The 25426-nt window shown below is 42.7% G+C and overlaps 1 protein-coding gene and 1 pseudogene across 1 annotated transcript; one reads left to right on the forward strand and one right to left on the reverse strand.

Annotated features, from left to right (window-relative positions):
* Positions 1 to 11375, forward strand: part of LOC115788290 (E3 ubiquitin-protein ligase RNF19A-like) — a 28759-nt pseudogene extending 17384 nt beyond the window's left edge.
* A 1171-nt stretch (positions 11376 to 12546) lies between these two features.
* Positions 12547 to 25084, reverse strand: spag1a (sperm associated antigen 1a). Its single transcript, XM_030741305.1, is given in 9 exon segments — positions 12547 to 13686; positions 14545 to 14682; positions 14791 to 14917; positions 16057 to 16198; positions 20167 to 20324; positions 20559 to 20711; positions 23398 to 23497; positions 24701 to 24940; positions 24943 to 25084. Coding segments are annotated over 9 exon segments (1176 nt in total). The 5' UTR covers positions 25055 to 25084; the 3' UTR covers positions 12547 to 13680.
* Positions 25085 to 25426: the final 342 nt, after the last annotated feature.

Consider the following 25426-nt stretch of genomic DNA (forward strand, 5'->3'; position numbering starts at 1 on the left):
CTAATCTGCCTTTTGTCAAGTTAACCTTAAGGTCTAGCATGAAAAACTGAGTGAGCAGTTAACGTTTTGCTTCATTCAAGGACTTAGAAGTAATCTTGTTATTTCCCAGATGTATTTATCATTCTCGACAAACAGCCTTCCTCTTTTTTTCTTTTTTTTTTTAAAATTAAGTAGCCATAAATGTCACTGCTGACTTTTCTTTCCACTTTGTTTCCAGCTGCATTTGCTGCTCCCCTTGTGGCAGCTGATGTTAACTTTATTGGATTAAATGCTTATCTCATTTTTAACAAAGATCTTGACTCACAGCTGTGTATGTCAGGTGGTGCCATGACATCTGCTTATGTAGATTTATTTTTTCCCCTGGGAATTTGTGCTGAACTGAATAAGCAGCTTGTCCTCTCTAGGTTCTGCTCTACACAAGCACATTTTGAAATGCAGAAAATGCTCAGTGTTTGAGTGTATCAGCTAAGGGTTTCCTTGCAAGGTGTCGGACCCTTTATTCATACATGTCCCACTAAAGAGCTGGCTGGTCACACATTAAGTTTATACGTCAGAGTGTTTGCTTTTCCTCACCTCCCCGTGATAACCATCATGTGGGATGCTTGAATGGCAGTCTCAGTGTTTAAGTGAAGCTGTTTTATCTGCTGCAGTATCTAACACACAAACAATCACTGATGTCTCACCCCCAAGGGGACAGGAGGAGGCTTGTGAGTCAGCAAGCTTGGAGGAAACAGTTGCTACCATTCATATTATTATTGTCACAGATAATAAAGCAGGTTATTTAAAGCAGCAGTTGTGATGGGATATAAATGACTGCTACAGTGACGAGTTTTAGGGTGTGACTTTGTCAAGTTTTATGCATTCATTTGTAAAAAAGAAACATTTGTTAGACTCTTTGCCTCATTCATACCACAAAATAGCCCTCAAATAAACCACTGTAATGACTGATGTGGGTTACTATGGTGACATGCAGTCATCCAGATTTGATTATTCCTGTAGCACCAAGTCCAATCTGTCTCACTATTAACAGCTATTAACCACCATTTTTGGCTGTATTTCTCCTTTTAAGTTACGCGGTCATTGCATTCGGCTGTGCCAGCTGCCCAAAGATCACCTGTGGGCGTGAGGGCTGCGGGACAGAATTCTGCTACCACTGCAAACAGCTGTGGCATCCCAACCAGACGTGCGACACAGCACGGCAGCAAAGGGCACAGCACTTCCGGCTGAGGAGTTTCAGGTCGTCCTCACTCAGCTACAGCCAGGAGAGCGGCGCTGCAGGTAACCTACAAACTGTCAAACTAACCTGACCGGTTCTTTGGTGTTTACACCTAGAGGACGCTCATGAATTTGCAGTGCACAAAAAGCTTTATAGGTTTTAGCAACATATTCAGTCTGTGCCTGTTTTTCATTCTGCACCAGGTGATGACATCAAACCGTGCCCTCGCTGTGCAGCCTACATCATCAAGATGAACGATGGAAGCTGTAATCACATGACCTGCGCCGTCTGCGGTTGTGAGTTCTGTTGGCTTTGCATGAAGGAGATTTCTGACCTGCACTATTTAAGGTGAGACAGTTAACTTCTTATCGTTCACTCAGTAGCACAGCTTATCCAGTTCCACTTCCCTATATTTTTCGTAGCTTTAACAGATTTTCCTTAATATTTATGGCTTAGAAGTTAGCCCAAGTTTTTGTAATAAATCGCAATGATATCTCTCGTGTCCTCCCAGTCCATCGGGCTGCACCTTCTGGGGCAAGAAGCCATGGAGCAGAAAGAAGAAGATCCTGTGGCAGCTCGGCACATTGGTGGGAGCACCCGTAGGTATCGCCCTTATTGCTGGTATCGCCATCCCTGCAATGATTATTGGCATCCCAGTCTATGTGGGCAGAAAGGTGAGAACTCCCAGCAGGCAACAGAGATACAAAATGTGTTTATTCAGAGAAGTGTGAACAGTTGTGATGAAGATCATTCGCGTTAGTACAGAGACGTTATGTTATGTCTGGTTTTTGTGGCAGCCCTATCTGTGTTGCATATGATATCGCTATGTAAAGTGTATAATATGTATTTTTATAGCCTTAATACAACTTCGTGCATGTAAAAAGTTGTATAGCCTTAAAATGTGGGGACAAAAGGAATTTTGTGTGTGTGTGTGTGTCTGTCATTCATGATTTTACTGTGAAGCACGTAAAAATATTTTGTGAGAATCTCTCCAGTTAATCCTGCTGATTACTCTCGTCAGATCCATAATCGCTATGAAGGCAAGGACATCTCCAAACACAAGAGGAACTTGGTGATAGCCGGTGGTGTCACGCTGTCTGTGATTGTGTCGCCTGTGGTCGCCGCAGTCACTGTCGGTGAGGAAACTTTTTTTCCTCTTGTTTTTTTGCTGCAGTATCTGTTCCTTGATATTAATTTAAAATATTTAAAGGGGTTGTTTCTGGGTCATTTGTACCAACACACTGGGTTTAAGCATGTTTCACCTGCCAGTCTCTTAAATCACACTGTATTTTTATCGAACCGGTTACCTTTCTGGAAGTGTCAGTCATAACAATGTGTGTTCATGTTGTCTTATGTAGGAATTGGTGTTCCCATCATGCTTGCCTACGTCTATGGAGTTGTCCCGATATCCCTGTGCCGGAGCGGAGGTTGTGGAGTCTCTGCCGGTAACGGCAAAGGGGTGCGAATCGAGTTTGATGATGAAAACGATAACATTGGCAATGGTGCAGCAGCCACAGGTGAGAATCTTGTACTGTACACAGGAAAAGCAGAGCCTCCAGATAAAATACTGCAAAGGGGAATAACTATACATCATAGATGCTCAGCTAATAATTATCCGTAGCATAGTAATGAAGAATTAGAATCACAATCAGAATCAGAATCTTTATTGTCATTGTACACAGAAGTTGCACAACGAAATTTAAAATGCATTCCTTTCTAGGTGCCTCAGACAATAAATAATAAAATAATAAAAATATGAGTGATAAAAATGATTACTAAAATACAGTGCACAATAGTAAATTAAGACGAATCTAGCCCCAATACACACACCAACGCACGCACACAGTCAGCACTACCACCCCACATCACTGTCCAAACCACACAGAGTTCAGTTCAATGATAGCCCTGGCATAAAAGCTGTTCCTCAGTCTGTTTGTTCTGGCCTTCATTGTCCTGAAACGTCTGCCTGATGGCAGTAGCTGAAACAAGGAGTGTCCAGGGTGTGAGGGGTCCTGGAGGATGTTCTGTGCCCTCCTCTGGCAGCGGGCATTGAACAGTTCCTGGAGGGAGGGCAGGGGACAGCCTATGATCTTTTGGAGCCGTGTTGATGATTCGCTGGAGTGTTTTCCTGTCTGCTGCTGTGCAGCTGTTGAACCACACGCACAGACAGTAGGTCAGGATGCTCTCTACAGAGCAACGGTAGAAGGACACCAGCAGATTCTGGGTCAGATAGTTGCTCCTAAGAACCCTCAGGAAATGCAGTCTCTGTTGGGCCTTCCTGACAATGCTGGTCGTATTGATACTCCAGGTCAAATCATCCTGCAGATGTACTCCCAGGAACCTAAAATCTGAAACCAGCTCCACTTCATCCCCCTCGATGAACAGAGGTTGAATGACATGTGTTGTCCTCCTAAAGTCTACTACCATCTCCTTTGTCTTAGTGGTGTTCAGGATCAAGTTATTCTCACTGCACCACCTTGACAGCCGCTGCACCTCGTCCCGGTATGCTGACTCATCCCCGCCTGATATGAGCCCCACCACAGTGGTGTCATCCGCAAACTTAATGATGCAGTTACTGGCATGTATGGAGGTGCAGTCATGTGTGTAGAGGGTGAAGAGTAGGGGACTCAGCACACAGCCCTGTGGAGAGCCGGTGCTGAGGCTGATGGCTGAAGAGAGGTGGGGACCTACTCTTACCCTCTGGAAACGGTCTGTCAGGAAGTCCTTGATCCAAAGACAGGTGGAGCGTGGTATCCCCAGATCTGACAGTTTAGTCACCAGTCTGCCAGGAAGGATGGTGTTAAACGCCGAGCTGAAGTCCACAAAGAGCAGCCGAGCGTAGTTCCCCCCCTGCTCCAGGTGAGAGAAGGCAGAGTGGAGGGCCGTGGCAATGGCGTCCTCTGTGGACCGGTTGGCTCTGTAGGCAAACTGGTGGGGGTCTAGTCTGGGAGAGAGACTGGAGATGACGTGAGCCCGGACAAGCTTTTCAAAGCACTTCATAACAATTGGTGTTAGTGCTACTGGCCTGTAGTCATTCAAACCTCTGATAGTGTTCTTCTTGGGGATGGGGACGATAATGGAGGACTTCAGGCAGGAAGGGACAGCAGCCTGGCTCAGGGACTGGTTAAAAATGCTGGTAAAAATACCAGCCAGCTGAGCCGCACAGACCTTTAGTATCCGTCCAGAGACACCATCGGGCCCCACAGCTGTCCTGGGGTTCACAGTTTCCAGCATACGCCTCACCTCTTGCTCTTGCAGCCTGAGGATGCTGCTGCTGCCTGCTGAGGGATGTTGGATGGCTGTCTCTGATTGCTGTACCTCAAAGCGTGCAAAGAAGCTGTTCAGCTCCTCTGCCAGATTGATGTTACGCTGATCAACTAACAGGCTGGGTTTGTAGTTCAAAATATGCCGAACCCCTTGCCACACCTGCCTGAAGTCGTGGCTCTGGAAACAGTCCTCAATCCTCCTCTTATACACAGCCTTGGCCTCCCTGATGCCCCTCTTCAGGTTGGCTCTGGCAGCGCTGTAAAGCGCCCCATCACCAGCTCTGAAGGCGATGTTCCTTTCTCTGAGTAAGCTCTGCACCTTTCCATTCATCCATGGCTTTCTATTTGGAAAAACCCGGATATTCTTGTCCACAGTTACAGTGTCGGTGCAGAACTTGATGTAGTCCAGAACAGCCGAGGTATACTGCTCCAGGTCCTGGTGCTTGAATACGTCCCAGTCAGTTGTTTCAAAGCAGTCCTGCAGCTGTTGAGAGGCACCTTCAGGCCAGGTCTGAACAGTCTTAGATGTAGAAAGAGCAGTTTTGCTGAGGGGGGTGTATGCTGGAATCATAAGCAGGGACAGATGGTCTGACTGGCCCAGATGTGGCAGTGGCACAGCCCTGAAACCCAGCTTGATGTTAGAGTAGACTTTATCCAGTGTGTTGTTCCCTCTTGTAGGGCATTTAACATGCTGATGGAACTTGGGTAGAACAGTCTTTAAATCGACATGGTTAAAGTCTCCTGCAATGATGTGTACAGCCTCAGGATATCTGCTCTGTTGACTGCAAACCGTGTCATGTAAGAGACTAACAGCCGAGTTAGCATTAGCATCAGGGGGAAGATAAACAACAGTGATCAAAACAGCTGTAAACTCACGGGGCAGATAGATGGGCCTGCATTTAACAGTCATGTACTCCAGGTCCGGAGAGCAGTGGCTGTTCACAGTCATACTGTCTGTACACCAGCTGTTGTTTACATACAAGCACACACCCCCTCCTCTGCTCTTACCGGAGGTCCGCATTCTGTCATGCCGGTGCGTTGTCCTGCCGGCTAGCTCGATGGCTGCATCAGGAATGGATGAATGAAGCCAGGTCTCAGTGAAGAGCAAAACGCAGCAGTCCTTCACGGTCCTGTTTGTAGCCACCAGCAGTCTCAACTCATCCATTTTATTCGGGAGTGATCTTACATTGGCGAGGAAAACACTGGGTAACGGAGGTCTATGAGGCCGTTTACGTAGCCTCTCCAAAACGCCAGCTCTGCCGCCTCTTTTCTGCCTCCTTTCTCTGCGCCGTCTCCGTCTGCGATCCCCCCTCACAGGGATGATGAACCACAAAGAGCCAGGTGGTCTGGCGATGTCCACCGGGATGTTGTGAGAGTGGAGGAAGTCAGCCATAACCGCCTGCTCACTTTGTGCTCCTATATGTAGGAGTTCGTGCCGTCTGTATGTTATAATGTCCGCCCGACATAATGGTGATGTGTTGAGCCACAGTTGAAGCACACATAACAACATACACAATTTCACAGAGCACCGAAAAGGAGAGCACTGAGCCGCTGCGACTATGCGCGCCGCCATCTTGAATGACCAGTCTATGACTCATAGACTGGTCATAGACTGGTCATAGACCAATGCCAATCATATTATAAACACCGTGGTGCTCTGTTTTTGGTTTCAGTCAGTTTTGAGAGGAAAATACAATCAGCTACAAACAACTGACACAAGTTTGTTCTCATGGTTAGGAATGCATACCGTACCAGTCATTACACCTGCTTCTAGCCATGCCTTTATGTTTACTCATAAAGCGCTGTTGATGGAAGTTGCAGAAAAGTATTCGAGGTGTGTGACTGTGTGAAATGACTGGCACAGTGTCAGCGATTGTGATTGTCACTGTCAAACAGGGAGCTGCGTGAGGTCAAGTCTCCCTCGAGGGAAGGCGCGTTGTTTCTCACAGTTTCTGTCATCAATGAAAGTCATAATTATGAGTACAGATGACAGCAGGGATTTTGAACTTTTCTGAAACATAAGGTGTGAGACACCATGATTCTCCTTCACAGAATTTAATGAGAATTTAATGTGGTGTCCCAGGATGCGTGGTAAAGTTGTACCAAGTTCACCGATGTGAACTTCAGGTTCTGATTTTAATAAGAAGAATAAAGTCCGATCCTCAGTTTTTCATTTTTCTTTTGTTATTGTTCTTACTTGTCCACTCTGACCTATTTATCCCACTGACCACGCTCCATTTTGTTTCACCTCATTGTGCATTTATAGTCACAGGATGCAGCAATACTATATCAGACACCCACTTTGTTGCTTTCATTTTATCTGCCAAACTATTCTGTAAACTAATGAAAGCCCATTCAATGTGTCCTCATTTCTCTGATCAGACACAACCTCTGTGGCGGAGACTCGGCTCAACAACGCCAGCCTTGGAGATGGTGCAAGTGTTGGTGGTCTGACAGGCCTGAGCCTCAGCGTGAGCGGAAGCAATATGGAGCGCTGTGGCGTGAGCTCCACCCAGCGGGACAACCTGAGCGACAATGCCAGCACCACGGCCCTCGCTGGGACCAGCATCACCGGCAGCCTCTCGGGCAGCTGCTACAACCGGTAATGGACTGGACCTCACTGATCATGTTATAAATGTTTGTGCTTTAAGAAATCTGCACTGAATGACTTATAAACATACCTCGACGAGCTCAAACAGAATGTTGTCTTAGAAAAATGCTGCTGTCCTCCTCAGTGCGTCATTGTAACTACACTGTGTAAGTAATATAACAATATGCATTCTGAAAAAGGAACACGGGCAGCACGGTGGTTAGCAGTGACACCTCACATCAAAATGGTCTTGGGTTTGGCTAGGGTGGAGTTCACATGTACTTCTTGTGCCTGCGTGGGTTCCCTGTGGGTACTCCAGCCTCCTCCTTCAGTCTAAATGCACACTCTTTAGGGGGTACTTGTGAATGACTGTGTGAATGGTTGTCTATCTCTTTGTGTTGGACCCTGACTCTCGCTGACAGCTCATGAAAGTTGAGTTAGGCTCCAGCTGCCCTCCTCATGACCCTGAATTGAATAAGGGGTTAGGAAAATGTACAGATGGAAAGATTCACCTTCACTCCCTATATTTCTTTAACTCCTTTACTTTCAGGGGTGCACTCAAAACAAAACATGTAAGATGTCATTCTTTACTTTCACCACTTAATAGGATATTATATTTATTACTTTAATTAGTATTTTCTTGTATTATTTTCTCCTTGTGGTTGAATCTTGTGCTTCAGTGTTGTCTGCCCCCGACTATCTGACTGGCAGATGGTACGAGTCTTATGTCCACTTTATCAGCAATAAATGTTTTAAGACTGAAACTACATTGATAACCTTGTTGTTCACCTGTCAACAAGGCTTCCTGATTGTTTTGATTGTTTTTACTTTTTCAGGATGGAGGTCCAAGCTGATGTCCAGAAGGAACGTTGTAGCTTGAGCGGGGAGTCCGCTACAGTCAGTCTCGGGACGATGAGCGACAATGCAAGCACAAAAGCTATGGCGGGGTCCATCCTCAATGCCTACATGTCTCTGGAAAGGTCAGTAGTCAGAGTATACTCATCCTCCTTGTTTCAGTAAGAATCTCATGAGCTGTCCTAGATTTTTTTTACTTATTTATTTTTTAAGACTTTTGGGCAGATGCCCTGTGGTCAATTAAGTTAAATGTGGGCTGATTTGATTTTGCAGAGACAATAGTCTGGAGGTGCAGGCAGATGTGGAGTCTAAGCAGGAGAAGGTGAGACACGGCAGCGCCAGCAGCAGCCTGGATGAAGCCAGCTGTAGCAGCAGCTCTGCCGGCCTTAAAGGAGCTACTGGTGGTACGTGCTTGTGTCCCTCCATCTGCTGCTGTGCTCAGCAAGTCAACAATTCCTGCCCCTCCCCACCATGGTCAAAGGACCCCTCCACATCAGGGGGCAAAATGAGCAAAGGCAAGCATTGGAAAAAAGCCAGCAGCAGCAAAGGAGAGACAAAAGTTAATGAGACACAAGCAGATGTGGATGCTCAGCTTCTGGAGCAACGCAGCACAAACTCCTCCGAGTTCGATTCTCCATCTCTGAGCGGCAGCCTTCCCTCTGTGGCCGACTCGCACTGTAGCCACTTCTCATCTGAGCTCAGCTGCTCAGACCCTGAGACCTCAAGACCAGTTCCTGCACCTTGCTCTTCCCCAATGGATGCCCTTCACCCTCATAATCCCATCACCGCCTTCAGTGACGTCACCATTGCACCCATGCCTGAGGTGGAGCATGACCGCCTGGAGCACTTCCCATCTCAGAGTAGCCATTCAGCTTTCACCTGCCGTCTGCTATCTTCATCTCCACCTGCTTCACCAAAAGAGGGAAGTAGCGGGATGTTTCTGTACATCAGTGAGGAGAGTATTGGTGACACAGAGCCAGAGAAGGATGAGAGCACAAAGGAGGCCAGCTGCAGCACTGCACAGCCTGTAAACCCCACAAGAAAGCGCTGTATACAGACAGACATCTAAAGGAGCTCTTCAGTCATTATGCTGCACTAACACACCAAGCTCAGTTAGCCTTATCACCCAATGCCACTGTTGAATGCATACCCCCTCTCTCCTCTCCATGCATCTTGGGAAGCTGGTGATCAGGATTAAGGCTATAAATTAATTATATATTTTTTAGAAATATGTGAATGTCAGTTCGTATGATAACAGGCAGGGTTGAGGCTTAAGTCCGAGAGAGATTTGCAGGAGCACAGATAAGTCATTGGGTTCTTTTGTGACAGGATGAACAGACTGGTGAAGTTTGAGCCAGCTGTTAAAGCACCGACCGGTGCAGCAAGGCCTAAAGTAAGTAGAGTTGCATGTACAGGGACAGGTGTAAGGCAAGTTATCAGGGTGGTGAAATGATATTGCAGAAGGTCCAGCTTTTATGATGATCTGCACTCTTTGAGTCCTGGTGGATTTACCAAATCCCACAACCAAAACCTGTTTTTACCCTTTTCCAAAAAGCAGAACTGAAAAAGCTGGATAGGAACAAGTAAAATATCTTTTCAATAGTAAAACTGAGCTGCTATAATAAAATCCACACCTTTTCTCCTTGAGCACATTTGCAAAAAAAAAAAAAAAAAAAAAAGGAACAGAGGGTTGTGTCCCCACTGTGGTCCACCACCAGCTCATTCTGTAAATTCTTTAAATGGCAGCGAGAAATGCCACAGTTAGGGAGGAGTGTGGAAGCGCCTGCCGAGCATATACACTTTAGAGGGACCAGCTATTCAGCAGCAGATTTTATGGTCTGCAATCATATATATATATATATATAATTATCAATGCTTTTGTTTAAAATGTGATGCCAGTTATGTGTTTGCTTATTTTTTTTTTCCATTTTGGGAAAGTTGATTTTAATGTTGCAGCCCTGTGTTGGGTCCAACTGTTTATTATAAGCGGGTGGGAACTGTGATATCAACAATACTCAAAGTGTAGCTCGCCCCTTCATCTCTTTCTTTATTTTATTTGTTTTATTTTTGTTTTTGTTGTTGTTGTGGTTGCACCTGTGCAGATATTAAAGCTTTCACTGCAAGCTTTGAATTGAATCATGTGGCGTATTTAAGAAAGGGAATTTTAAGTTATTCCTTGTAAACAAAACACAGTTTACAATACACCAGTTTCACAATTTGAAACTGTAGTATTTCAGGCTGGTTTTAAAACTAGAAATTCAGCTAAACAAAAAAAAAAAACAAAACAACTTTCACATAACTACACAGTTAAAAACACACGTTTCCAGTCCAGTCAGTTACACCACAATAAGTTGCAGTGAGAAATGGATCTGAGCACATAAATCTTAATCAGTATTCAGTAGCAATTGCACAGTAATAATGTTAAATTGTTTATTTTTCCCTCATCTAAATCAAAATGCTATTTTTTATTCAGAGCTTTGGGTGTATTTTAACTACATGTTTTCATGATGTTTCTTAAATCCTTGCAAATGATTGATGCAGATGATTTTATAATTATTGAACCTACAGTGCCTTCTGGGGGGAAACTCCTTTGTATTGTTCTGTTTTTGTTTTGTGTTTCCTCAAATGATAAACATCAAATAATCATAAAGATTTATTATATTTGCCACATAAAATGCTTCAAATGAACTTGATAAATACCCTTCCCAGGATGCTAATGCTGTCACAGTAGCTGGTTTTGTCTACCAAAGACTGCTCTCAGGCCACTGCAGTTGACATGTTGACAGTAACCGATTTTTTTTTTTTTAATCTGTCTTAGTGCATAAGAAAGTGAAGACTATAAAGTTGAAAGTCAAAGCAATATAATATTGGATTAACCCCAATACTTGCAACCAAAACATTTTTTTCTGAATTTAAATCATTTTTAGGATTTTTTTTTTTTAAATATTCCCCTGAAGTAGCCAAAGTTTTTTTTTTTTTTTTTTTTTTTTTTTTTTTTATGTCATCCACATGTTGGCAATAAGTTCCCTTTAATCCAAAGCAGCCAGCATCATGAATATCAGCACAGTGACACTACAGGCTACGTTAAGCTTTCAACAGCTGGAGTAAATTTTCAGCCCGACCACAGATTGCTCCTCTGTGACGTCAACCAGCCAGGCTCAGCACAAGCTGTCCGTCTGTAAAAATGGCTAAAATAGTGAGTTTTGGTGCATCTCCAGCTGCTTGATATTCCCACCTTTTTTTTTTTTAACCTACCTGTTGCTGAAAATGATACAGCTCCAGAGACAAATAGTTCATCCAAGGTTTTATTATTTGGAGACTAGTGCCAGGTGTGTTTTCTGATTGGGTCAGATAAGCTTATGTTATCTTAAAGTATGTACTTCCTAATTATTTGCTTTATAATGTGCATGTAAATGCATATCATTAATAAACTTCACAATCAAGCTTCCTGCGGTTGTTTGTGTAGTCATTTACACTGTTTGAAATCTGAATATTGCAGTTTATGCAGCATTCTTATTATTGGGTTGAGCGTAATTAATGTTTCCATGTGGAATAACTTGCAGACAGGCACATTGTTTATTATTTACATTTGCATTCAGTCTATTTACATACAGTACATGCTTTTACATTCAAGAATGAAGCTCTATATCAAGATTCTTTTGGGGCTTTTTTTTTTTTTTAATAACACAAAAGAAAATAAAAGGAAAACCTGGTAGAGGTAATCAGACTGGAAAAACTAAACAAATTAATACTTGCAAAATAAACTGTGGCACATTGTGCTAAAAAAAAAGATGCACATTTCTGCATCCTGCTTACGGTTGATGTGAGAGTTGGGAGCTAACACGGATGACAAATTTATGCTTGCAAAGTGTGATAAGCATCTAGTTTGTCCTTTTCAAATGCCTGTGAAAGTGCAAACAGGTCAAACACGCAGCTGACAATAAAGCCCACGTTCAGCACACAACCATGTGAGAGGAGGACAAGCATGAGGGTGGAGAGAAAAGAAACGACTGCATTTATCTCAGCTTTCTATGTAAACTTGTTTCTGCCACTGAAAAAAATAAAATTTTGTCATTTTGAGATGACTTGAAATTTTCACTTAGCTCTGCCAATTAGGAAGTTTTTTTCCAGTGGTGAAAACAAAGTTCAAAAACGTTCTCCTCTTGTCTCAAACAAGGAATTTGCTGGGTAAGAAACCAAGCTACTAAAAACTGCAGCCTCCTAATGAATGATGTTTTTTTTAACTTGTATTTTTGGTTTTTAACTTACGTAAAGTAGGATTTTATACTATACAGAATAATTTTCATGTATTATGACAGTTTTTTGATACCAAATATGTTTGGGTGTTTAATGAGAGCCTTATTGGGGCAGGAAGAGCATAGAGATCTGGACATTGGCTTTCTTTTAAGTACTACATACTTATCCATCAAAAAGACACAGAAGTCTTAATGTTACATTAATGACTGAGCTACAGCAAGATGTACAGTGCATGATTGTGTAAACTGTAACATTAACTTCAGCAGGACAATATTTATCTAAAACCAGTGGCTTAAAAGGGACCTATTACGCTCATTTCCAACTCCGTATTTTAATTCTAGGACTCCACTAGACCAGCACTGTTTGATTTGCAGGTAAGTAATTGCTAAATATCTGACTGGCCCTGGTCTTTAATGCAGCCCCTCAAGTTTAGTTGCTGTCTTTTTAAGCCCCCCCCCCCCCCCAAAAAATTATAAGCCCATGTTCTTCTGATTGGCTGCCTCTCGCCTGGCTTCCAAACAGAACCCAGTGTTTGTTCGCTCCGCCTCCTTGCTTCAGGCACTGCTAGAGCTGAGATGACCATATAAGGAAAAGTGTTCTGAGCTGATGTCAGCTCAGCACTAGTGCTAAAAAGAAATGGTGGAAGCCAAGTATTTAGGGCAGTCTGAACTTTGTAAAAGATGACCTAGTTTTTTTTTTTGAAACAGTGCCCACTTTTAATATGAAATTCCACCATTGTGACAGCATTTATCAGACAGGAAATTTTAAAAAAAGCATAACAGCTTCACTTTAAGCGCTGACCTCAGATTCTTTTTTTTTAATAATATAACTGGTAAAGCTGAAATTAATTTTAGAGCCTTTTAAAGCAATTCCCAACACTAAAAGTGATGATGGGATATATTATGTTGTTGGCTTGTTTTGGAATTAGTAGCAGCTCTTATCACAGTACATGTAAACAATGAGAAATGCTTTGTAACAACATAACTGAAACCTTGGAAGTTTGACCCTTTTAGATCTTGCTGTGCCACACACACACTACCTGCACTACGAATGCATTTCTTTCAAATCAATTTTTTTTAAAAAAAGCAATCAAACGAAAACCTTTAATCTCAGTAAGGCACGCTCGATATGCACTCTTTCCCCTTAACACTCTTAACAAATAAGAGTGCTCTGCAGCCTGTTACATGGAAGTATAATTACATCACAATGTGAATGATTTATAGTGCAAGCAGGTGACCAAGTACCTTGACATTAGCCTCTTTAAATAAAGCTTCCCGTTATGTAAGCTTGTGTACTCAGGAGTTACATGTGGTTTGCACACATTGCAGATGATGCAGAGCTGAAAAGCTGGCTGTCCACTGTGCTCGTCCCAGGAGTTTAAAAATAGTCATTTTCATTTTTACACTTCCTACTTATTGTAGCTGATTGCTTTAAAAGTCCTGCAGCAGTACAGTAAATGTCCACATCCCTCTCCACATGTGTAGCAGCAGGAGCCATCAAACCTGCAGGAAATTATCAAAAGTTAGCTTCATCTTTGTGGTTTTGTTTGTTTTAATAATCTGTAACATACTTGAAACCTTAGCTGAAGAAATTTGAGATCACAGCCAGTGGTGAAGCCATGCTGCTGGCTAATGGGAAATATCACAAACCAGTATGGCATGTGTCCAGACTAGGAAGCTTGTCAACAGGTGATTAAAGCTTCTCAGAATATCACCAGTACCTGTTTACTGAGCGTCAGCGAGCGATATGGAGTACGGATATGGAGTACGGTTCTGCTGGTTACAGAAGCATCCACTGCCATACCAGGAGAACAGTTTATTTCTTCAGGCTTTGAGACTGCCAAATTCATCCTCCATGCTCAATAACAAAAAGAGTTTTATTTTAATGATTTAATTGGTTTTTAAATGATTTATTCATTAATTTAGTTAGTAGCATAAAGGAACTCTTCTTCTTTTGGCAGCTCCTTTTAGGGGTTGCCACAGCGGATCATCTGCTTCCATCTAACCCTATCTCAAGCATCCTCTTCTGTTACACCAACCGTCTGCATGTCCTCCTTCACTACATCATGAATCTTCTCTGTGGTCTTCTTATTTTCCTGCTCCCTGGCAGCTCCATATTCAACATCCTCTGTCCAGTGTATCCCTCATCTCCACCCACTCAACCATGCCTGCACTCTCTTCTTCACACTGTCTGTTGCTTTGGATGGTTGACCCCGGGTATTTAATCTCATCCACCTTCACTACCTCTACTTCTTGCATAAAGGAGTATGGTTTTATAACCTCATTCTGCATAATGATAACCAAAATGAAAATCAAATCTAGTATTTGTGGGGTGAAGGTGATGCAAAGAACTTGTTTTACCCTTGGTGTGTGCACGGTGTTGTCCATCAAGCTCTGTCTCAGCAAGCCTGTCACTACCTCAAGCTCCTGCTCGGCCTCCCGGACGTTGGGGTCCAGTCGGAGGACTTCCTGGAGGTCACTGCTGGCTGAAAGGTAGTCCTAGGGTGTAATCATTCACACACAGAAATTAGGTGTTGAGTAGAATCCAATAGATTATCTTAAAATGACAAAGAAGCTTTAAAAGTTTATGGCAGGGCGTGTCGGCACCTGTAAACCTTTAAAAGCCAGGGCTCGTCTGTAGAAGGCTTTCTTGTTGTTCGGCTCCAGCTGCAGTGCCAAGTCGCAGTCTTGCTTGGCCTCTTCGAAGCGATTCAGCTTCAGGAGACAGATGGACCTGGAGGAGAAGCAAAGGGTTCAGACAGTCATTATCAGTGATGATGAGGATGACAACCAGGCTACACATGTTCTCTTATTAAGTTATTGAGTTTAGATTACTCCATGCTATTTCTAATACAAATGAAAAATCTTCAGTCATGCACGTTGTAGAAGATTTGAAATCATCCAACAGATGGTGGCCCTTTCCCCAACATCTACAGCAACCAAACATACATGTGTCCATCAGTTCAGGTTTTCATGTTTGCAACATAATGTTACATCTGAACTTACCTGCAAATATATATGATATGCTTTTTATATGGCTTTATATACAGTGATAACAGAGACAACTGACTGGATTTGACATGCCAGGTGGTCATATGGTGCCCTCTACTGTCTACCTGTAAATAGCTCTGAGCTCTGGGTCAGTCCGTGCATCTGTGAGAGGAGGAACCCTCTTTTCTACACAGACAAACTAAGATCAAAACATGCAATGTAATGAAAACTTTAAATTTTGGGCTGCTTCTATATTAAAATTTGGCTGGGAAAAGTGACGGTGAGGATCAGCTGGGGGATGAAGGTGAAGAATGACGTTCATTTAGACCTTTCTGGCAAGAAGAGAGAAGTTAGCACTGTTTCTACTGAAGGGCGGCGTGGTGGTTAGCACTGTTGCCTCACAGCTAGAAGGCCTGGGTTCAAATCCACCTTGGCCCTGTGTTTGTGTGGGTTTTCTCCAGGTACTCTGGTTTGCTCCCACAGTCCACACACATGGTGTTAGTGAGTAGGGTAATTGGTGATTCTGAATTGCCCATGAGTTTGAATGGTTGTCTGTGTTAGCCCTGTGACCTGTACAGGGTGTACCCTCCCTCTTGCCATATAACAGCTGGGATAGGCTCCAGCGACCCTGAACAGGGTAAAGGGAGGAGAATGGGTGCTATGGATGGATGATAGATATTTGTAGCCTATTCTGTTGTTTCGGTCATGTGGTGCAGCATCAGTCCGATGTTATTTTTAAGGGTTCAGCACACAGACTGCAGGAGCTGAGAATCAAACCACCTGCTTTTCAGTTAGTGGACAAAGTCAGTAAGTTTATACATTAATTCAGGTGTTGCAAAGACCAAACAATCCTAGTATGTGTTTGGGTTGTTTCATTCTTACCTGTTTGTGTAGAGTGTACATTCATCAGCTTTTATGGTGAGGCATTCACTGTACTTCTCCAGAGCGTCCTGGAAGAGGCCTTTCTTGACCAGACTGTTGCCTTCCTGTTTAAGTAAAGTGAAGCGGGCTTCTTTTCTTCTGGCTGTTGACAGAAAAATATTATTTTGGAACTGAAAAAAAATAAAAAACCCTTCATATGACTGACCAAAACAAAGTGCAATATGAAGCCAGACTACATGAAGAGTTCATTTTCTTCAGTACAAGTTATTGATTTGTTAGACACATTTGGGGCAGACTGTACTGATTGGTCTGTCTTTCAAGAAGACTGCTATCATTTCTTCACACAGTTTCAGGCCTTAATAAATGCAGCCTGTCAGCAGCAGTCTTAATGGACCAATGGGGATGAGTCAACTCTTCCTTAGTTAGCTATCTGCTGTGCTGAGAAAGCCACTAAAGCTAATGAGCTGTTCGAAATGCACGCACAGAGGCACTTAAACTTTCTGTGTCTGTAGACTCACGGGTACATAAAGAGATAATATTTGCAATCATCAAATGACACAGTTACTGATGCCAACTCTGACAAAGCCTGGCTCTGCAGGCCTTAAAGGTAATACACACTCACTGGCCACTTCATTAGGTATACATTTTCAGCTACTTGTTAACATAAATATCTAATCAGCCAGTCAGATGGCAGCAGCTCAGTGGATTTAGGCATACAGACATGGTCAGGATGACATGCTGAAGTCAAGCATCAGAATTGGGGAGAAGTGGCATGGTTTTTGGTGCCATATGGGCTGGTCTGAGCATTTTAGAAACTACTGGGATTTTCCCACACAACCATCTTTAGGGTTTACAGAGAATGGCCCAAGAAAGAGAAAATATCCAGTGAGCGTCTGTTCTCTTTGCAAAAATGCCTTGCTAATGTCAAAGGTCAGAGGAGAATGGTCAGACTTGAAATCAAACAACCATTCGTTACAACCAAGTTATGCAGAAGAGCATCTCTGAATGCACAACATTTGGACCCTTGAAGCGGATGGGCTACAGCAGCAGAAGGTCACACCAGGTGTTACTCCTGTCAGCTAAGAACAGGAAACTGAGGCTACAATTCACACAGTGTTCAATAAGTGTATGTTCATATAGAGTAACTTAACAAAGCATTCAAACCCAATCAGCTCTGTGCACTATGAAGTTGCTGAATTAAAAAGCCTGAATCAGTTTTTGAAACCGTTTTAAATCGAACCAAATCAGAATAAAGAACACATAAAGTGAAAAGCCTACATAATTTCTGAATCAGCTCAGTGCTGAAAGGTTCTTTTTCCTCTAGTTGAGACGTCTGTCGACACTACACGCCACTCACTCTGACTTTCTGTGTCAGAGCTGCTCTGTTGCTGGGAAACTAAACGGATAAGGAGAGCATGAGTATTTGAGATCAATCACCTCTGAAGGTGATACAAGCTGGGACTCAAGCTGTGAGGAGATAATTTGACAGATACATTCTAATAACATTAACAATAACACAAAACAGACATGGTGGCACCGCTGCTAAAACATAGCAGCAGGTTAGGCTGTTTCTGGGGGCTGTGGGGGAATAATAACACAAAGTTTGTGCAAACTGCATATTTTGTGGCGGCTTAAAAAGCAGCATATTTTAATAAAGGCTTATTCTTTTATGTTCACTTGCTGCAGAGGTTGTGTTTAATTCTTTTCAATCCTAGTATCAATAAATATGTAATTTCCTCTGGGGTGTAACACAGCTGTGTTTGCAAATGCCTGGAGAGCAATAGCTTTAATCATCGCCATAAACACTAGCTCAACTAATAAATGCAATGCTCATTTAATGTGTGTTGTGGCAATTAAAGGCACATTAGTTGTTTTAGGGGATATAATTATAATTATCATAATTTAAATTCATTTTAACTCTTTTATTAAGGAACACAGTTTAATGCTGTTTTGTGTTGTGTGTTTGCAGTTTTACTTCCTGTGTTTTGGAACATGAGGATGTGGCAACAAAACAGCGACCTAAGCCCTATTGAAAATTTGTGGGCTAAAGCCGGGTCTGTGTCTGCGTGGATTAAAGAAAATCCAAAATCCAAAATAAATTCACACTTGTGCGCCCAATTCTTTAATCATCAGTTCAAACAACAGAAGTCTGAACTTGTACACTTTACAATCAATCCACCCTGTAAAAAAAACAGTTCAAATAAATCCCTAAAAGTCCTAAATTACCATGGCATTCATGCCCATGATGAGTTTATGTAAAGTGATAAAGGAGACCATTTTCTTCTGCATTTCTAATTCAGGGTCATGGGGGGTCGCTGGAGCCTGTGCCACTGTCACAAGACAAAAGGCAGGGTACACCATGGGCAGGTCGCCAATCTGTCGCAGAGCTAACACATAGAGACATTCACACAGTCAATTTAGAATCACAGATTAACCTAACATGCATGTGTGTGGACTGTGGGAGGAAGCCGGAGTACCCGGAGAGAACCCATGCAAACATGGGGAGAACATGCAAACTCCACACAGGAAGGCCCCAGACTGGATTTGAACCCAGGACCTTCTTGTTGCGAGGTGACCGTGTCACCCCAATATTGTTTCTGTGATTGCTTTAAAGTGTCAGAGTAACTTGTTCGTATTTCAAAATGTAATTGAATTGGGAAATATATCATATGAACATAAAAAAGCATTTATGTGATTGCTAAAGAGCACCTTTTATGTCTATGCCTCTTCTCTATCATACATATTCTGTTAGAATGGTGCATGCTCATTTTAAACATGACCAAAATTTCAGATCATAAGGTCGGCATATGTAATAGTAACTGCTTCAAATGAATCTAAATGCTCAGTTTAAGATAATTTTTTTTTGGATGAGTCAATAAGAATAGATATCCCTGATGTGATCATGTCAGGCACACAGCTCTGGCTGTGAGCACAGAAGGCCCTGCTGTTAAAACCTTCTGTTTTTAAGGTGCAGCCAATCAGACCAAACCTAAATGGCTGCATACTGATCCAGCATACGATTATAAATGAAGTCTGGCAATATAAATATGGAGCAGGAAATGAATATAATAGGTCTACATTAAGACTTCAAACAGGAAAATATAAGAGATAAAATGTAAGAAATGTACCTCTTTGGTAATCTTATAATGGTTGTGTGTAACTCGCTTAAAGCTCAAGTAGATTTTGACTTGATTCACTGAATCCATCCTCAGTAAGGCAGAAAAAAAAGTCCTTTTGGTATTATTGTAAAAGGTACTGATTAATAGTCGGTTTCATATTTTTTGTGACAAATTTAAGCAATAGATATGTTGCATTAAAAAACTAACAAGTTCAACCACTTCCTGTTTGTTTCCCTGGAAACAGCAGCAGCAGCTTTTCTGACTTTAGCGCTGTTCTGTCTTCATACTCATTAACTGTTTATCTGTAAAGCGCTTTCTTTACATGTGTTAGATCTAAATCCTGTGTTTGGAATTTTTATGAAATGAATGCAAATAAACAGATTTATCTGTTTGTGTAGGTGTATGTTTTATGGCCATATACTACTCCAAATCTATTTACATATATTTGCATTTATGGCACATTTGGAGTCTTCTGGTCTTTGTGAGCAGTAAGAGCACAGAGGAAACCTGACCTGGATTGTTCCATTACAGCAGCACTATAGTCTATGTGGATCGCCTTTACTTTGCATTATTGATAGTACACCCAGACACACACATGCACACACGCGCACACACACACACACACACACACACACACACACACACACACACACACACACACACACACACACACACACACACACACAAACAGACTGTGTCTCAGCATGAGCATCTTCACCACTGCTCAGCATTTGCACACTGATTCTGCTCATTGGCTTCTGCTGCTGCTTTACTATCCAATTATTAAATAATTTCTTTTTAAAATGCCTATGAATGTGATCACCCAACGAACTCTCTTTAGTGAAAAAAATATTTATATATTGCCAGCTTTTTTGATAGGCTTCTTAATAAAATACTTTCAAAGGGCCAAAAACTAGCTTTGTACCCATCAAATGTGTTCATCACAGAAGCCATTTAAGCACTTAAACTAACAGTAAGTGATGCTACTCACCTTCCTCTTGTGCTGCTCTGGCGGCTCGGGCCTGGGCCTGCTCGATGCTGATTGGTTTCTCTCTGTGTTGCTGCTGCACAGACAGAGGGACAACAGGAATCTCTGGAAGCTTCTGTCTCCACTCGGGCCCATCCTGCTCAATCAGCATCTTTGTGAGCCTGTCAGAGGACAAGGAGAGTGAAACTAGGAACACAAAGTGTTTTACATTAGCAAGACTTATGCATGGCTCGCTACAGAGTTTACAAAGGGAGCTTTACTTTAATATCAAAAGCAAAACTTAGTATTATGCATACTCTTCAGCCTGGATGACACATATGTAAAACCTTTCTAACCATATAGCGGCACATGAAGTGGCTGAAGTTTCCCGTGTTTGGCTTTTGTGTTCAGCTGACCTGTGGACGCTGTCATGAGCTGCCTGTACCCCGGTGTCTATCTGCAGGACGGTCTTATAATCCACGTAGGCCTTTCTGTAGCGCTCCAGTGACTCATAGGCCATAGCTCTACGCAACAGGGGCTTCAAGGAGTAGGGCTGCAGCTCCAAAGCCCTAAGAGGATCAGAGAGAGGCAGAGGATCTAAACATATGAGTGGGTATCTGACTGATACACTGCTGCAAACTTTTGAACAAAGAAACAAAACACAGGGAGTTGTTGCATCCAAAACTGCATCACTATGGATGACCTAGATTTAATCCCCTGTGTGTTGTGTTCCACTTTAAAATAATTACAGATCAAACACACAGTTACAATCAGTGTAATTTTCATGATAATAATAATGAGTTTGAATAAAAACACAGCCCACATGCTGTTTGTCCAGGACTGAAATGACATCAATACTGAGGGCGAATGTGGCTCGGGTGGTAGAGCCAGTCATCTACTTATCGTAAGGTCAGTGGATCGATCTCTGACTCCTCCAGTCCACATATCAAAGCATCCTTGGGCAAAATATTAAACCCTGAGTTGTCCCCAATGTACCTATGTGAGTGTGTGCAAATGTTTTAAATGCTTAGACATTAATAAAAGCACTGTATGATTGGGGGAATGTGAGTTTATAGAATCATAAAGGCCAAGTTACAGTTAAACCAAATAAAACGCACACATAAACCTGTGGGAAAAGGTGGCCTGAACTAATTACCTGCAAAACCAACTATGGTGTAATTTTTTTTTTTTTTTACAGGTAAGTAATGCAGTGATGAGCTAAGATAAACTAATAAATATACTAATCTAAGATATGTCTTTTGAGTCTGTTGCAATACACTACTCAAAAATATTAAAGCAACACTTTGAAAACATCAGATCTCAATGGAGAAAAAAAAATCATGCTGGACATCTGGGTAATGTGTTAGGAACCAAAGGATGCCACATCGTTTGATGAAAATAAAAATTATCAACCTACAGAGGACTGAATTCAAAGTTCAAAGAATCCTGAAAATCAAAGTGAAAAAATGGTGCCGCCTGCCAGAACATTTTGCTGAAATTTCAAAGCATCTTAAAATATTATGTAGTTTGTATGGCCCCCATGTGCTTGTATGCATGCTTGACAATGTTGCTGCATGCTCCTAATGAGACGATGAATGGTGTCCTGGGGGATCTCCTCCCAGATCTGCACCGTCAGACCCTCGGGCCACCCTCACGAAATCTGTTTCTGATTGTGTGGTCATAGACATTTACACCAGTGGGCTTCTGGAGGTCATTTTGCAGCGCTCTGGCAGTGCTCATCCTGTTCCTCCTTGCACAAAGGAGCAGATACCAGTCCTGCTGATGGGTTCAGGACCTTCTACGGCCCTGTCCAGCTCTCCTGGAATCCTCTCTGCGCTCTCGAGACTATGCGTGGAAACACAGCAAACCTTCTGGCAATGGCATGCATTGATGCGCCATCCTGGAGGAGTTGGACTACCTGTACAACCTTTGTAGGGTCCAGGTATTGCCTCATGCTACCAGTAGTGACACTGGCCCTAGCCAAGTGCAAAACTAGTGAAAAAAACTGTCAGAAATGATGAGGAGAGAAAAAATGTGAGTGGACTCCACCTGTAAAACCATTCCTGTTTTGAAGGTTGTCTCATTGTTGCCCCTCTAATGTATCTATTGTTAACTTCATTAACACCAAAGCAGCTGAAACTGATTAACACCCCCTCTGCTACTTAACTGACCAGATCAATATCCCAGAAGTTTAACTGACTTAATGTGATGCACTGACTAAAAAGTGTTCCTTTAATTTTTTTTTTTTTGAGCAGTGTAGTGAGTCTAAGTTATGAGACAAAAGAAAAAGTCCTCTTCAATAAGTTATTAAGAAGTTATCTCTCTATAGCCCACTCTTAATCTCTGCATGAGGCCATTAATAACACAACTTAATCCCTAAAGTGAATGCTGGCTGTTGAGTTGCATTGTGGTTAATGAGGCACCAGGTTTTACCATTAGTGTCTGTAAGGGGGCGAGCTATGGTTTTGCCAAGAAATTCTGCTCAATAATAATTTTATCCTAGAAGAAAATTGTTCAGTTTCTTCAGTTATGACCACAAAAAGCAAGTTAGTCCTCAGCCTCCCATGCTAAAATACCCAACTTAAAGCAAAAACATACACAAAAAATTGGTCTCTACAGCTGATTTTCCTCTTCAAAACAAGCGTGTAGTGGTGAGTATTTTTTTTAATCTGTCCATTCATAAATGTATTAAGACAGGGATCAGCAAATCATTTTCCCAAGGGGCCTCAGGAGAAACTGGGACTGTTATGGAGGGCCACACCACTAAGCTGAACTCAGTTCTGCTCAATATTAATTTTATCTCTTTAGAAGTAGATGTTCCAATTAGGCCCTAATTTTGACCCCTTGGGAAAATTCATTGCTCACCCCTGTATTAAGGCTTAACATTTGGATAATTAGGGGCATGACTGCTTTGACTTGGCTGTCCTCGAGGCAGCTCAGCTAAGTGAAGTCACTGAACTGGACCTCTCGACTCTGTGCTTTTCAGAGCCTTTTCAATCCAGTTATCTCTCAAATAATGACAAGATAACCAAGCCGATAACATATCACTCCACCCTCTCCGACTGAATGGTCACCTCTAAATCCAGAAACCAGAGATGGCTACTGTCATGACACCAAACCAAAGGGTGTCATTTCAGTGGCTATGTCCATCTTTAAATACAGTCTATGATCTGACACTGCTGATGTCAGATCTGTGGAGTGCTCCCTCAAACCTGCAAATTTAAACCTGTAATAAAGCTGACGTTGGTCACGTACTTGTTGCAGTCCTGTATGCAGTCTGTGCTGTTTCCATCCTTCAGGTAACAGGCTGCTCTGTTGGAGTAGAGAATACACAGGTCCTCTGGACTATCAATGCCTGCAAGGGGACAACCATAATCACATATCTGAAAGACCAGATTCATTTATGTCATCTTTGATCACAGCAGCTGTTTGGACTTTGTGGCCTAACGTACATTATAGAGAAGAGAAATCAAGACAAGAGAAGTGGCTCAATTTCAAGTGTCCAGAAACGCTGAAGGGGTGAAAGGCAGACGGATAAAAGGATGCATTAAGAGTCCCCTCAATAGAGTTATTTCCCACCCTGTCCTTTCCTCTCTAGTGCAGTTTCATAATCACTAGCAGAGCATCAGTCTTATGTACAGCTTCCACAACCCAGAGTGCATCATCATCATAATCATCATACACATGTTTTTGCTGTCTTTCTAATTAAAGTCTATGATTAGTCAAGTCTAATAATCTGGCTACAGTGGAAGTGCAGAAAAAAGCCATCACACCTGCCAGCGACAAGAGTAAAAGTTAGCTGAGGGCTCTCTGTGCAGCGTGACATTCAGCCTCGCATAAAAGCCCCATGCATCAGCACATGACTTCTATCTACAGCAACTCATCTTGTGCCAACACTCCACTGCAATCACAAATCACCAGTGCAGAGACACCTCATGTCTCTGCTTCATGGTAAAAAAGTAAAGTGACCTGTATTCATCCTGCAGGCCGACTCAAGAAACAGCGTATAATGCATTCATAACTGACATGGGATATGGTGGATTATGGAGCCAAATGACACTGAGTCAACTTGCATGTGATAATCTTACAAGGGCTAACGCACAGATGCTACGAGAGGCTTTCTGTCAGGCTCTGTGGCACCCATCTGTTGTTGTTAGTGTCTCTACACTGAGTCACAGAGCTGGAAAAGCTACTCCAAGGAATTTTTGATGAAAATAAACCAAAAAAATAACTATTCTGAAAGTCAACTCATTGTAATTTTCTAAGCAAACAGAGCATAAATCCAGCTTCCAATAGTTGCTGCTTTTAATATGTTGCCATATTTTAGTCACATTAAGCATTTTGAATGTGTTAGTTTTGGATTTATGGACTCTTAAGGGTCTATATTCCACTATAAATAGTTTAATCAATTAATCAAGAAAATAGTAGTTAGGTGAAGCTCGTCTCAGGTTGCATGATACTTGAGTTTATGAAGTGCAGATGTTTTTTTGTTTTTTGCAATAAACATATGTGTGTATCTGCTGTGTAAGAGAAAAGAAACTGTTCATGTCACCCCCACCTGCATCAGAACATCCCTCAATGGCCTGGGTGTACTTCTCCAAGGCGTCTCCAAACTGTCCATGTTTAAAAAGGTGGTTCCCTTCATTCTTGAGCCGGGCCAGGTGAAGAGGCAGGGCCCCAGCAGGAGCATCCAGGTAACTTCTGTCCATTGCAGGGCTGTCCTTCTTCTCTTGTCCGCCAGCAGGGTTGTTTTCTCTCTGAGTGCCATTGACCGCCCCCTTCTCTGGAGCTATGTGAGGCTTTCCCCGCTGTTTCCACCCCGGCTGCTCCTCGTCCCGCTCCCTGCTGTGGCCTGATCCGCTTTTGCTGCCCCTCCTCCGCTGCCTGGAGGTTTCTCCTGTGCGTTCCCCATAGCTGCACTCCCTCTGCAGTGTGCTCAAACTCTGCCTCCCTCCCTGCCTCTCCCTCTCTCAGAGATGCAGCTACATCTGAGCCTGGACGGGGATTTCTGCTGGACACACCTCCAGCACGAGGCGTCAGATGTGATGTCAGCGGGGGGGGGGGGGGGGGGGGGGTGCCACAGCGATGCAGTGCTGCAGTAGGACAGCTCTGAAGGGAGAGCCTCAGTTTAGACTTCAGAGCAAAGGAAATATGGACTTCAGCCAGAAACCTGAAAGAGCACACGGCCAGATACACATGCGAGACACTTTGATGCAGACTACAGAGCCAAGGCAGTGCTTTAATGAGTCATATACCAAGAACAAAACGATTATAAACTGGATTA

The sequence above is a fragment of the Archocentrus centrarchus genome, chromosome 11 (genome assembly GCF_007364275.1).
Source record: "Archocentrus centrarchus isolate MPI-CPG fArcCen1 chromosome 11, fArcCen1, whole genome shotgun sequence".
NCBI lineage: Eukaryota > Metazoa > Chordata > Actinopteri > Cichliformes > Cichlidae > Archocentrus > Archocentrus centrarchus.